A 13,710-nucleotide genomic window follows, 5' to 3' on the forward strand; every position below is an offset into this window, starting at 1 on the left:
GTTATTATTATGCAAGATTATACCAAATGGGATCGATTGTATAACTGTATAGGACTTATATGTTGGGAGATACACATTTCTTGATATACAGAAATTGAGAAACTTCTTTGTAACCATGACTACATGAGGCAGCTACTGGCATTGCATTAATGCACTCAGCACAATGTGGGGTTGTCCTACACAAGGGTCCTAATGAAGTGTCTACGATGACCAGGTATTTGATGTTTTTTATAGTACGGTTGCATTGGTTTACTTCAAGAATGCAGTTGTGTTTTAAGACAAACTCTTTTATGCTTTTTATGGTTAATATTGCGGCAGCTGTTTATTACACATAATACGACCTAGACCACACATAAGCAAGTATGTATTCTGACATGGTTGTCACATTTTCTTGTATTTTAATTAATTTTGTTGTTATTTATATTAGTTAATTTTTATTAGAAAATAGTTCTTCCACTGAACATACGAATGTATGAAACTTCCTGCCAGATTAAAACTGTGTGCCGGACCGAAACTCGAACTCATGACCTTTGCCTTTCGCGGGCACACAGTTTTAATCTGCCAGGAAGTTTCATATCAGCGCACACTCCGCTGTAGAGTGAAAATTTCATTCTAGATACGAATGTACGCAGTACATCTGATGTGTTGCATGGCCTATTACAACAGTGTGTTACGGTTTTATGAATAATAGCGTACACATATGTTCGTATATCATGCGTTATTTGACTAAAACAGGGAAAACTATTAACAACAGCATGACATAGGCAGAAGCATATGTGCCCTAATGTTACATATAGTTTTAATGATATACAATATACTTGAGCCACTTACATAGTTAACATGATACCTGTAAATTGTTAACGTATGTTCTATATTTTTTCATACTTTTTTATATTTGTACATTTATTCCACTCATTGTACAGGGGCCTGAAGATGAAAATGGCATCAATGTAATGCCGAAACTGGTAGCACATAGAAGTTGATAAAATAAAACAAACTTCTACAAATAACACGACTGTTGGTAAATTATTGCATTAAGAAGAAAAACTTTTTCGTTTATCCCATTGCACAAAACTAATGAAGACTGTAAAACGAGGATCCCGCATGAAAGCAAGTAAATCTGCAAGAGCCATCTGAAACTGGGTTTATGAGAAATCCAAAACCTCTAATGTTACGATTCAAGTAAACTTTTCTAAACCGTACGTGTGGCTGTTTCAGATTACACTAGCCAACAATGAAAATTCTTCAAAAATAATTAATTATTATGTGTGTCCATCAGCTGAGTTAAGAAACACCGTAAAAATAACAGATTAGCTGTTGCTTTGGTGATAAAGTGACATTTCATTTTCATAGTCAACATTTTCAGTTTTGGGAAAATTTTGTTTTCGGAGCTTTCACACCTGTCCAATAACAAAACACATATGCTCTTAAGCTGTTGTTTCACATAGTATCTGCTATAATTAATGCATAATTTCTGGATTGAGAGTGCTTTTGTAGTGCAAAACTCGTAAAAATGACACGGAAATGTGTAAATAAGGTGAATAATTTTTGTTACATTTGTGGTGAAGTAGAATTTTCCTCACAGAAACGCAGTCTGTCGCCTTTTGTGAAGAATACCTATCTGCATTATTTCGGTATGAAAGTAGAGGACCAGAATCAGCCTTGGGTTCCACATACATGTCCAACGCATGTTCAGTTACACTGCGAGATTGGCTGAAAAATGAAAACGGATCTATGGCTTTTGCTGTGCCTATGGTTTGGTGGGAATCTACAAACCACGCTGATGACTGCTATTTCTACTTGATTCCACCTGTAAAGGCAGCATTGTTTAGGAAGAAAAGAAGAACAGTTCAGTACCCGAATCTTCGATTTGCTAATCGACACATTCCGCATTCAGCTCCTACTCGACCCGAAAATTGTGTGTTTGAAGTAGAAAATGAAGACAGTGCGGAACAATAAGGAGAAAAAGAACCAAACAAGCCTTCCACATCCCGTGACCCTGATTTTGAGGGAAAAGGTGATAAGCCGCACAGATTGAGTCCAGCGGAATTGAGTGATCTCATTAGAGACATTGACCTGTCAAAGGAGAAGACAGAAATTCTTCGGTCTCGACTTCAGCAATGGAATGTTCTCAAACGTGATGTCACAGTACAGAAAACATCACATGGACCTGCTTTCCTTTGTGGAGGAGAAAAACAAACTTGTTGTTTGCCGCGACATTAATCTTAGAATGTGAATCATGATCCTTAGATTCTATTCAAACACTCCTCCAAGCTTTATTATTTTCGGCCATAATGGGTATGTCTGTGAACTGTGACTGTGGGGGATAATTATTTATTCGTAATTTCTCCTACCAGTCAGTTTTTTATCTTACAGAGAAATTCTCTGTATGTATAAACACCTGACCATGAACAGAACATGCTCTAAACGCACCTTATTATGCTAGATTAAACATAAAACAAAAAATAAAAAAGTGCCTAGTAGCAGAACCACAGGCACATAGACACAGGCAACAGAGCATGCACAATGTCGGCACTACTACAGTGTATATCCACCTTTCGCAGCAATGCAGGCTGCTATTCTCCCATGGAGACGATCGTAGAGATGCTGGATGTAGTCCTGTGGAACGGCTTGCCATGCCATTTCCACCTGGCGCCTCAGTTGGACCAGCGTTCGTGCTGGACGTGCAGACCGCGTGAGACGACGCTTCATCCAGTCCCAAACATGCTCAATGGGGGACAGATCCGGAGATCTTGCTGGCCAGGGTAGTTGACTTACACCCTCTACAGCACGTTGGGTGGCACGGTCCTGTTGGAACAGCAAGTTCCCTTGCCGATCTAGGAATGGTAGAACGATGGGTTCGATGACGGTTTGGATGTACCGTGCACTATTCAGTGTCCCCTCGACGATCACCAGAGGTGTACGGCCAGTGTAGGAGATCGCTCCCCACACCGTGATGCCGGGTGTTGGCCCTGTGTGCCTCGGTCGTATGCAGTCCTGATTGTGGCGCTCGCCTGCACGGCGCCAAACACGCATACGACCATCATTGGCACCGAGGCAGAAGCGAGCCTCATCGATGAAGACGACACGTCTCCATTCGTCCCTCCATTCACGCCTGTCGCGACACCACTGGAGGCGGGCTGCACGATGTTGGGGCGTGAGCGGAAGACGGCCTAACGGTGTGCGGGACCGTAGCCCAGCTTCATGGAGACGGTTGCGAATGGTCCTCGCCGATACCCCAGGAGCAACAGTGTCCCTAATTTGCTGGGAAGTGGCGGTGCGGTCCCCTACGGCACTGCGTAGGATCCTACGGTCTTGGCGTGCATCCGTACGTCGCTGCGGTCCGGTCCCAGGTCGACGGGCACGTGCACCTTCCGCCGACCACTGGCGACAACATCGATGTACTGTGGAGACCTCACGCCCCACGTGTTGAGCAATTCGGCGGTACGTCCACCCGGCCTCCCGCATGCCCACTATACGCCCTCGCTCAAAGTCCGTCAACTGCACATACGGTTCACGTCCACGCTGTCGCGGCATGCTACCAGTGTTAAAGACTGCGATGGAGCTCCGTATGCCACGGCAAACTGGCTGACACTGACGGCGGCGGTGCACAAATGCTGCGCAGCTAGCGCCATTCGACGGCCAACACCGCGGTTCCTGGTGTGTCCGCAGTGCCGTGCGTGTGATCATTGCTTGTACAGCCCTCTCGCAGTGTCCGGAGCAAGTATGGTGGGTCTGACACACCGGTGTCAATGTGTTCTTTTTTCCATTTCCAGGAGTGTATATGACAGCCTTCTTGGACTCAATCAAATATCATGAACACAAAAGGAAAATCTGTGGTTATCCAAAAGTCATTGCCATAGTCTTAGGAATGCAACTGGGATAAACAAACCATTTCTGCCTCTTATGTATGTGGGACAGTAGGGAAACCGCAAAAGCAGACTGGCCTGCGAGAAATCTTAACTCTAGGGAGAAAGATGTCGTTGCCGAGCCTCTCGTGGACGCCAAAGATGTTCTTCTTCCACCCCTGCATATCAACCTGGGTACTTTGCAGTACATAAGAGAGAAATATTCGAAATTAAGTGATGCAAAAATTAAGGAAGGTATTTTTATCGGGCCACAAATGCGAGAACTTTTAAAGGGTCGTTGATTTGACAAAATTTTGGAGGGGAAAGAAGAAGGAGCTCGGGAAGCCTTCAAGGGAATTGTTTGTGCATTTTTAGGCATCAAGAGATATGATAACTACACTCAGTAGGTGACAGTGTTCCTAAAAAAAATACCATAACCTTGGATGCAACATGTTCCCTAAAATCCATTTTCTCCATTCCCAATTAGACTTTTTCCCTCCTAGTTGCGGAGCAGTCCGTGATGAACACGGAGAGAGATTCCATCTGAACATTTCTGTTATGGAACAAAGATATTAGGGCCATTGGAATGAAGCAATTCATGCGAATTGCTGTTGGTCTATGTGTAGGAATGCTCCGGAACTACGTTACAGGAAGCAAGCTACGATCTCACGTAGCCACCACATGATTCTCTACAGACCCAAACATTTGCGTGGTATTTCGGCAATTTAGAACTCTTAAAGTGTAACTACCATTTAACAAAATTCAAATACGCATTCAGTGCCGTTAGCATATATAATTAAAATGTATCTTTTTCTCTTAATCGGTTAATGTAAAATACTTCCATCTATTACGAATCACAGGAACTAGAGCTAAGAAAAATTTTTCATTCTCATATGCGTTTTCCTCGACCCAAAATTAGTAAGAATTGATTCATGAAGTGCAGGAAACATTCAAAAAATTTTTTTTTTTTGTTGGCTTGTGTTATCAACTTTATAATAAAGATCCATGTGTCATTAAATAGTGTGAGTGACTGGGTGTTGTGTGTGTTACAGGGGATCTGCAGGAGCCGGAGAGTCTCCAGTTGAGCAGATCGGAAATGGATGGAGGTGAGTCGTCAGCTTTCTTTTATACAAGAAAAAATGATATGGTACGAAGTGCCAATGTAGTAGTGTACACGTAAATTTCTTTTATCCTGTGTTATGCAGGGTGATTCAAAAAGAATACCACAACTTTAAAAATGTGTATTTAATGAAAGAAACATAATATAACCTTCTGTTATACATCATTACAAAGAGTATTCAAAAAGGTTTTTTTTCACTCAAAAACAAGTTCAGAGATGTTCAATATGGCCCCCTCCAGACACTCGAGCAATATCAACCCGATACTCCAACTCGTTCCACACTCTCTGTAGCATATCAGGTGTAACAGTTTGGATAGCTGCTGTTATTTCTCGTTTCAAATCATGAATGGTGGCTGGGAGAGGTGGCCGAAACACCATATCCTTAACATACCCCCATAAGGAAAAATCGCAGAGGGTAAGATGAGGGCTTCTTGGAGGCCAGTGATGAAGTGCTCTGTCACGGGCTGCCTGGCGGCCGATCCATCGCCTCGGGTAGTTGACGTTCAGGTAGTTACGGACAGGTAAGTGCCAATGTGGTGGCGCTCCATCCTGCTGAAATATGAATTGTTGTGCTTCTTGTTCGAGCTGAGGGAACAGCCAATTCTCTAACGTCTGCAGATACTATAGTCCAGTTACAGTAGCACCTTCGAAGAAAAAGGGACCAAAAACTTTATTGGCTGAAATGGCACAGAAAACGTTCACCTTAGGCGAGTCACGTTCATACTGAGTTGTTTCCCGCTGAACAACTGTCGTCGATTCACTTCTGCCGTACTCAATAACACAAATAGCTTTCTGTTGAGCGGTCGCCATCTTAGCATCAACTGACGCTGACGCCTAGTCAACAGCGCCTCAAGCGAACAAATGTACAACTAAATGAAACTTTATAGCTCCCTTAATTCGCCGACAGATAGTGCTTAGCTCTGCCTTTTGTCGTTGCAGAGTTTTAAATTCCTAAAGTTGTGGTATTCTTTTTGAATCACCCTGTATATTCGTGTTGTGGAACTATTGTACTGGCATTTTGTATCATACCTTTGTTTTATAAGCAATGTACACGGAAAAAAGTTTTATCGTTTGGTACGTACATTGCGCAAGAAAATGAAAGGATCACTTTTTTTAAAAACGCCGTAACTGTCTCGCATTGCGACGCATATTTGGCTCAAAGGTGGCAGCAAACCTTCCTCTGTAGTGCTGCTAAAGGCTAAAGGCTGACGCGTTGCGACCTTACCCTTCGCCCGAACGATGCTTCGAACAGAAAGGTGTCGACGTACGCAAAAAAAAAAGCTCGAGAATTTCCTGTGTACTTTAAGGTGGGTTTATGTCACGTTCACACCGTGAACGTGTCATACCGTTAACAGGCCGTCACATCCCTCTTACCCACAATTCACTCCTGCTTTTGTCACTTCTGTGATGGGGAGCAGAACCGCGACTCCCAGCTCTAAAATCACGCGGTTTACTTGTGGGTGGTCGAGGGAAACATTTCAGAAACACCGCCGCTCGGAATGGACATGAGAAGGTATCGATGGGTACCGTTAAGGGCGTCAGTGAAACCACACCTTATCCCGGCGTGCATTTATACACATTTCGCGGTTTACAGTGCGGTATGGTGTGGTGTGCAAGAGAATTCCGTTCTTCGCAGCGTTTAACACGCTTGCCACCCCGTGGACGATTCAACTGCACACTCGGGACAACGTGGGGCTACACCAAAACTGAAGGTGCTATGACTGCTCTGGAGAGCAGTGCGACCTCAGTTTTTGCTCCGGTATACACAGGATTCTTCCATGTGTACAACCTTCTTTCGTGATTCTTGAACCAAGTGTTAGCTATGATTAAGTTATGCTCTGTGCAAAATTCTACCAGACGGCTTCCTCTTTCATTTCTTAGCCCCAAACCATATTCACCCACTATGTTTCCTTCTCTCCCTTTTCCTGCTGACGATTTCCAGTCACCCATGACTGTTAAATTTTCGTCTCCCTTCACTAACTGAATAATTTCTTTTATCTCATCATACATTTCATCAATTTCTTCATCATCTGCAGAGCTAGATGGCATATAAACTTGTACTACTGTAGTAGGCGTAGGCTTCGTATCTATCTTGGCCACAATAATGCGTTCACTATGCTGTTTGTAGTAGCTTACCCGCACTCCTATTTTTTTATTCATTATTAAACCTACTCCTGCATTACCCCTATTTGATTTTGTGTTTATAACCCTGTAGTCACCTGACCAGAAGTCTTGTTCCTCCTGCCACCAAACTTCACTAATTCCCACTATATCTAACTTTAACCTATCCATTTCCTTTTTAAATTTTCTAACCTACCTGCCCGATTAAGGGATCTGACATTCCACGCTCCGATCCGTAGAACGCCAGTTGTCTTTCTCGGGAGGATTAGTTTGGATTCCGTTGAAATGTTGGAACCCGTAAGGCAATACTGACCTTACCACTAATCTTAGAAGAAAGACTAAGGAAAGGCAAACCTACGTTTCTAGCATTTGTAGACTTGGAAAAAGCTCTTGACAATGTTGACTGGAATAATCTCTTTCAAATTCTGAAGGTGGCAGGGGTAAAACACAGGGAGCGAAAGGCTATTTACAATTTGTACAGAAACCAGATGGCAGTCATAAGAGTCGAGGGGCATGAAAGGGAAGCAGTGGTTGGGAAAGGAGTGAGACAGGGTTGTAGCCTCTCCCCGATGTTATTCAATCTGTATATTGAGCAAGCAGTAAAGGAAACAAAAGAAAAATTCGGAGTAGGTATTAAAATTCATGGAGAAGAAGGAAAAACTTTGAGGTTCGCCGATGACATTGTAATTCTGTCAGAGACAGCAAAGGACCTGGAAGAGCAGTTGAACGGAATGGACAGTGTCTTGAAAGGAGGATATAAGATGAACATCAACAAAAGCAAAACGAGGATAATTGCAATGTAGTCCAATTAAATCAGGTGATGGTGAGGGAATTAGATTAGGAAATAAGACACTTAAAGTAGTAAAGGAGTTTTGCTATTTAGGAAGTAAAATAACTGATGATGGTCGAAGTAGAGGGGATATAAAATGTAGACTGGCAATGGCAAGGAAAGCGTTTCTGAAGAAGAGAAATTTGTTAACATCGAATATAGATTTATGTATCAGGAAGTCGTTTCTGAAAGTATTTGTTTGGAGTGTAGCCATGTATGGAAGTGAAACATGGACGATAACTAGTTTGGACAAGAAGAGAATAGAAGCTTTTGAAATGTGGTGCTACAGAAGAATGCTGAAGATAAGGTGGATAGATTACGTAACTAATGAGGAGGTATTTAATAGGATTGGGGAGAAGAGAAGTTTGTGGCACAACTTGACTAGGAGAAGGGATCGGTTGGTAGGACATGTTTTGAGGCATCAAGGGATCACAAATTTAGCATTGGAGGGCAGCGTGGAGGGTAAAAATCGTAGAGTGAGACCAAGAGATGAGTACACTAAGCAGATTCAGATGGATGTAGGCTGCAGTAGGTACTGAGAGATGAAGAAGTTAGCACAGGACAGAGTAGCATGGAGAGCTGCATCAAACCAGTCTCAGAACTGAAGACAACAACAACAACAACAACATACATGGTGGAACCAGTAGGGACCGTTCAAAACCATTCGACGAAATTTGAACGTGTTCCGAAGTAGCAAGGAGGTTTTATGCTTTTCCGGCGCTTCTGTTTCGCGCCGTCCTATGCCATGTTCAGGGGGGGCTGCAACGTTATAATGTGTGTCTGTAAAGCTCCAAAAGGTCCCTCTAAGGCTGCCTTTTCAGTAGCACCATATGTGCCACCCACACACGTTTGTTCAGCACTTCGAAGATGAACCTGTCGGTAGCATTGACACCTACACTATGTGATCAAAATATCCGGACACATACGTTTTTCATATCAGGTGCATTGTGATGCCACCTAGTGCCAGGTACTCCATATCAGCGACCTCAGTTGTCATTTAACATTTTGAGAGAGCAAAATGGGGCGCTCCGCGGAACTCACGGACTTCGAACGTGGTCAGGTGATTGGGTGTCACTTATGTCATACGTCTGTCCGCGAGATTTCCACACTCCTAAACATCCCTAGGTCTACTGTTTCCGATGTGATAGTGAAGAGACACGTACAACACAAAAGCGTAGAGGCCGACCTCGTCTGTTGGCTGACAGAGACCGCCGGCAGTTGAAGAGGATCGTAAGGTGTAATAGGCAGAATCTATCCAGACCATCACACAGGAATTCCATACTGCATCAGTATCCACTGCAAATACTATGACAGTTACGCCGGAGGTGAAAAAACTTGGATTTCACGGTCGAATGGCTGTTCGTAAGCCACACATTACACCGTTATATGCCAAACGACGCCTCGCTTTGTGTAAGGAGCATAAACATTGCACTACTGAACAATGGAAAAATGTTGTATGGAGTGACGATGGCAATCTGATGGCAATCTGATGGCAGGGTGTGGGTATGGTGAATGCCCCGTGAACGTCATCTGCCAGTGTGTGTGGTGCCAACAGGAAAATTCGGATGCGATGGTGTTATAGTGTGGTCGTGGTTTCATAGATGGGGTATCACTCATTGTTGTTTTGCGTGGTACTATCACAGCACAGGCCTACGTCGATGATTCAAGCACCTTCTTGCTTGCCACTGTTGAAGAGCAATTGGATGGCTATCCCATCTTTCAACACGATCGAGCACCTGTTCATAATGCACGGCCTGTGGCGGAGTGGTTACACGACAATGACACCCCTGTAATGGAGTGCACTGCACAGAGTCCGCACCTGAACCCTGCAGAACACCTTTGGGATGGTACGGAACGCCGACGTCGTTCCAGGCCTCACCAACCAACATCGATGCCTCTCCTCAGTGCAGCACTCCGCGAAGAATGGACTGCCATTCCCCAAGAAACCTTTCAGCACCTGAATGAACGTAAGCCTGCGAGAGTGGAAGCTGTCATCGAGGCTAAATGTGGTCCAGTACCATACTAAATTTCACCATTACCGGTGGAGGGCGCTACAAACTTATCAGCCAGGTGTCCGGATACTTTTGATCATATAGTGTATTTAGTGTCGCGGCTGCTCTAGCACCAGCATGTTTAGCTATTTGGAATCCCCTGATGGGTTTTGCCTACCCTCATGCGCTTGAAAAGTCGCGAAACTAAACTGGTGTTGAAGTTTCCGAGCCGGCCGCAGTGGCCAAGCGGTTCTACGCACTACAGTCCGGAACCGCGCGACCGCTACGATCGCAGGTTCGAATCCTGTCTCGGGCATGGATGTGTGTTATGTCATTAGGTTAGTTAGGTTTAATTAGTTCTAAGTTCTAGGGAACTCATGACCTCAGAAGTTAAGTCCCATAGTGCTCAGAGCCATTTTTTTTTAAGTTTCTGACAGCGACTCTTTTAAAGTATTCAACAAAAGCGGGTGGATGGAAGCGAGGGTGTTGTCGAACTGGGGGTGTTAGGGGACCTTTGGCCATTTTATGCACGCACGTGAATATCTAGCACCCCTCCGTCCCCACGTGACGTCACCACAAGAGGGCTCTAAACGGAAGCGTTGAAAAAACATGAAACCACTTTGCTGCTTCCGATTACGTTTAAATTTCGTCGAATGGTTTTGAACGATCCCTAGTGGTTTCATTGATGTTGCAGGGCGACGGTGTCCTTAGAGTAAGGTTGAATCGTCCAGTGGGTGTCTACAGTGTTGTCGAGAACGTCATCCTGTTGTTCATTCACTGCAAACTGTCGTATTCTACGGAAAACTTTTTTGGAAATCAACGTCCTAACAGGAGGGACGGTTTGATTGATGCCCTTCGTGCCTCCCCCTGTTATTGACGATTCTGAGCCGCTGAGTGTCTGAAATGTGTCCCTCGGCCACTGATAAAAAAACCGCTAGACTTGAAACCAGGGTGTTGCTTTTCTGACCTCCATCAGAAAGGCGACAAAAGAAGGAGTGAACTGTGTGTAAGAAGACGTGTGACGATCTCGTCATCATCTGACACATCCACAGTGGCGTTGGGCAGAATTGTGGTGAAACTTGGTACCAATGTGAAATCATTGACCTACTTTCCACATTACACGAACTTCTGAGCTGTGACTTTTTTCTCCGATGAATCGAGAGGTTGCTGTTTAAAGCGTCTCTGAGCCCTAGGCCGACGTCGCAGGCGCCACGCTTTTGCACCTTTGAAGAGAGAAGTTGTAGGAACCTTTGTGTCGAATTTCTTATCCGTCACTAAGCGAGACAATTACGAGTTTCGGAAAAGTGGTTCCTTAATTTCATTACGGAGTGTATTTACGTTGTGAGACTATTGTTTCGGTTCTTTGTACCACATCATGCACTGAAGAGCCAAAGAAGCTGGTACACCTGCCTAATATCGTTAGGGCCCCCGCGAGAACGTAGAAGTGCCTCAGCACAACGGAATGTCTGAAGGAGTGCTGGAGGGAATCGACTCCATGGATCGTGCAAGGCTGTCCATAAATTCTTAAGGGAACGAGGGGGTGGAGATCTCTCTGTGTTGCAAGGCATCCCGGATATGGTCAATAATGTTCATATCCATCGGAAGTGTTTAAACTCAGAAGGATGTTCCTGCAGCCACTCTGTAGCACTTCAAAAATGGCTCTGAGCACTATGGGACGTAACAGCTATGATCATCAGTCCCCTTAGTACTTAAACCTAACCAACCTAAGGACATCACACAACACCCAGTGATCACGAGGCAGAGAAAATCCCTGACCCCGCCGGGAATCGAACCCGGGCGCGGGAAGCGAGCATGTGGGGTGTCGCATTGTCCTGCTGGAATTGTTAGGATGCAGAATGGACATGATCACCGGCCGCAGGTGATGAGACAGGATGCTTACGCATGTGTCACTTGTCATTGTCATATCTAGACGTATCAGGGATCCCATATCATTCCAACTGCACACGCCCCACACCATTACAGAGCCTTCACCATCTTGAACAGTCCCCTGCTGACATGCAGGATCCACGGATTCATGAGGTTGTCTCCATACCCGTACACGCCCATCCGCTCGATACAACTTGAAACGAGACTCGTCCGACCAGACATGTTTGCAGCCATCAACAGTCCAATGTCGGTGTTGACGGGGCCAGGCGAGGCGTAAAGCTTTGTGTCGTGCAGTCATCAAGTGATGTTTCGTTGAATGGCTAGCACGCTGACACTTGTTGATGGCCCAGCATAGCAATCTGCAGCAATTTGCGGAAGGGCTACCATTCTGTCACGTTGAACGATTCTTTGCAGTCGTCGTTGGTCCCGTTCTTGCAAGATCTTTTCCGGCCGCAGCGATGTCGGAGATTGGATGTTTTACCCGATTACTGATATTCACGGTACACTCGTGAAATGTTCGTACGGGAAAATGCCCACTTCATCGTTACCTGCCTCATCTCTCGTGCGCCGACTATAACACCGCGTTCAAACTCACTTAAATCATGATAACCTACCATTGTAGCTGCAGCAACCGATTTAACAACGGCGCCAGACACTTGTCTTATACAGGCGTTGCCGACCGCAACGCCGTGTTCAGCCTGTTTACATACCTCTGTATTTGCCGCTTTAGTGTATTTTGTTACATGAAAGTTTCGTTGTAATTACAGATCAGAAGATTGGTGACAACTTTAGCAGGAAGTACCGTCGCAATCAATAAAATTAATAAATTACAATCATGTCCAGTAAAGATTATTTTCTGAAGCCAATAAATGCATAAAACCTGCAAATGCCATAAACGTACGTTTAATTTTTTTTTTTCAATCTGTTCTCTTTCATTCCCACATTCTCTGAAATCCAAACTGATTTTCTCCTAGTTCGGTTTCTGCCCGCGTTTCCCTTCTGCTGCAGTTACTTAGTATTTTGTAAGCATGACTTATTAAGTCGATAGTGCGGTGAAGTTCACACCTGTCAGCCCCCACCTTCTTTGGAAGTGCAATCATTACATTCTTCTAGGTATGCCACAGCAACGTATTATGTTCGGAAGTTGCTCTGTCGGACAATGAGCTGACAGGATGTGAAGCTGCTCCCTTAACGGCCCAACTAGTCGGTTTTGTTCGGAGGCCAGGTGGGCCACAATTTGGTAATTCGTTGAGCTGCGTGCGGCGCGGACCAGTTTTCGGGGGTCCTTTGCAGGCGGTCTGCGCTTTGTTTCCCGCGCGCTCTGCAACAGCACATCGCCCAATTCCGTTACGCTGCACCGCTTCTCGGTTGCTGGACCCCTGCAAACTACTCTCCACCCTGTCACCGCGTAAACTTTCCCGTCGTATTAACTGATGATCAGTCAACGCGAAGAGAACAAATTGTGCTCGTCAGGAAACCCAAAAATTACACACACAAAAAAAAGTTTTGCATCACCCCAGTTCCGAGAACTACTGAAGATAGACTTCGGCTGTGGATATTGTATCACAGACACAGTCCCTCTGTTCAGAGATGTCACTAAATCCGCCATAGATGGCCGGGGTGGCCGAGCGGTTCTGGGCGCGTCAGTCTGGAACCGCGCAATCGCTAGGGTCGCAGGTTCGAATCCTGCCACGGGCATGGATGTGTGTGATGTCCTTAGGTTAGTCAGGTTTAAGTAGTTCTAAGTTCTAGGGGACTGATGACCTAGTCCCATAGTGCTCAGAGCCATTTGAGCCAAACCCTCCATAAAATGTAAACAACAATGCATGAGCAGCGCCTATTAGACGGAGGTGGTCCGATAGCCGATCTGTTTCAGTCATTCCACCACGTAGGATGTACACGGCTCGTGTTCTC

General features: G+C 44.9%; 1 protein-coding gene across 1 annotated transcript in view; it reads left to right on the plus strand.

The window, feature by feature from the left end:
* LOC126295504 (insulin-like growth factor 2 mRNA-binding protein 1) overlaps positions 1-13,710 on the plus strand; it is a 717,023-nt gene that overhangs the window by 265,617 nt on the left and 437,696 nt on the right. The window contains 1 exon segment of the mRNA XM_049988083.1: positions 4,901-4,954. Coding sequence (XP_049844040.1) covers positions 4,901-4,954 — 54 coding nt within the window.

The sequence above is a fragment of the Schistocerca gregaria genome, chromosome 11 (assembly GCF_023897955.1).
Source record: "Schistocerca gregaria isolate iqSchGreg1 chromosome 11, iqSchGreg1.2, whole genome shotgun sequence".
NCBI classification, from domain to species: Eukaryota; Metazoa; Arthropoda; class Insecta; order Orthoptera; family Acrididae; genus Schistocerca; species Schistocerca gregaria.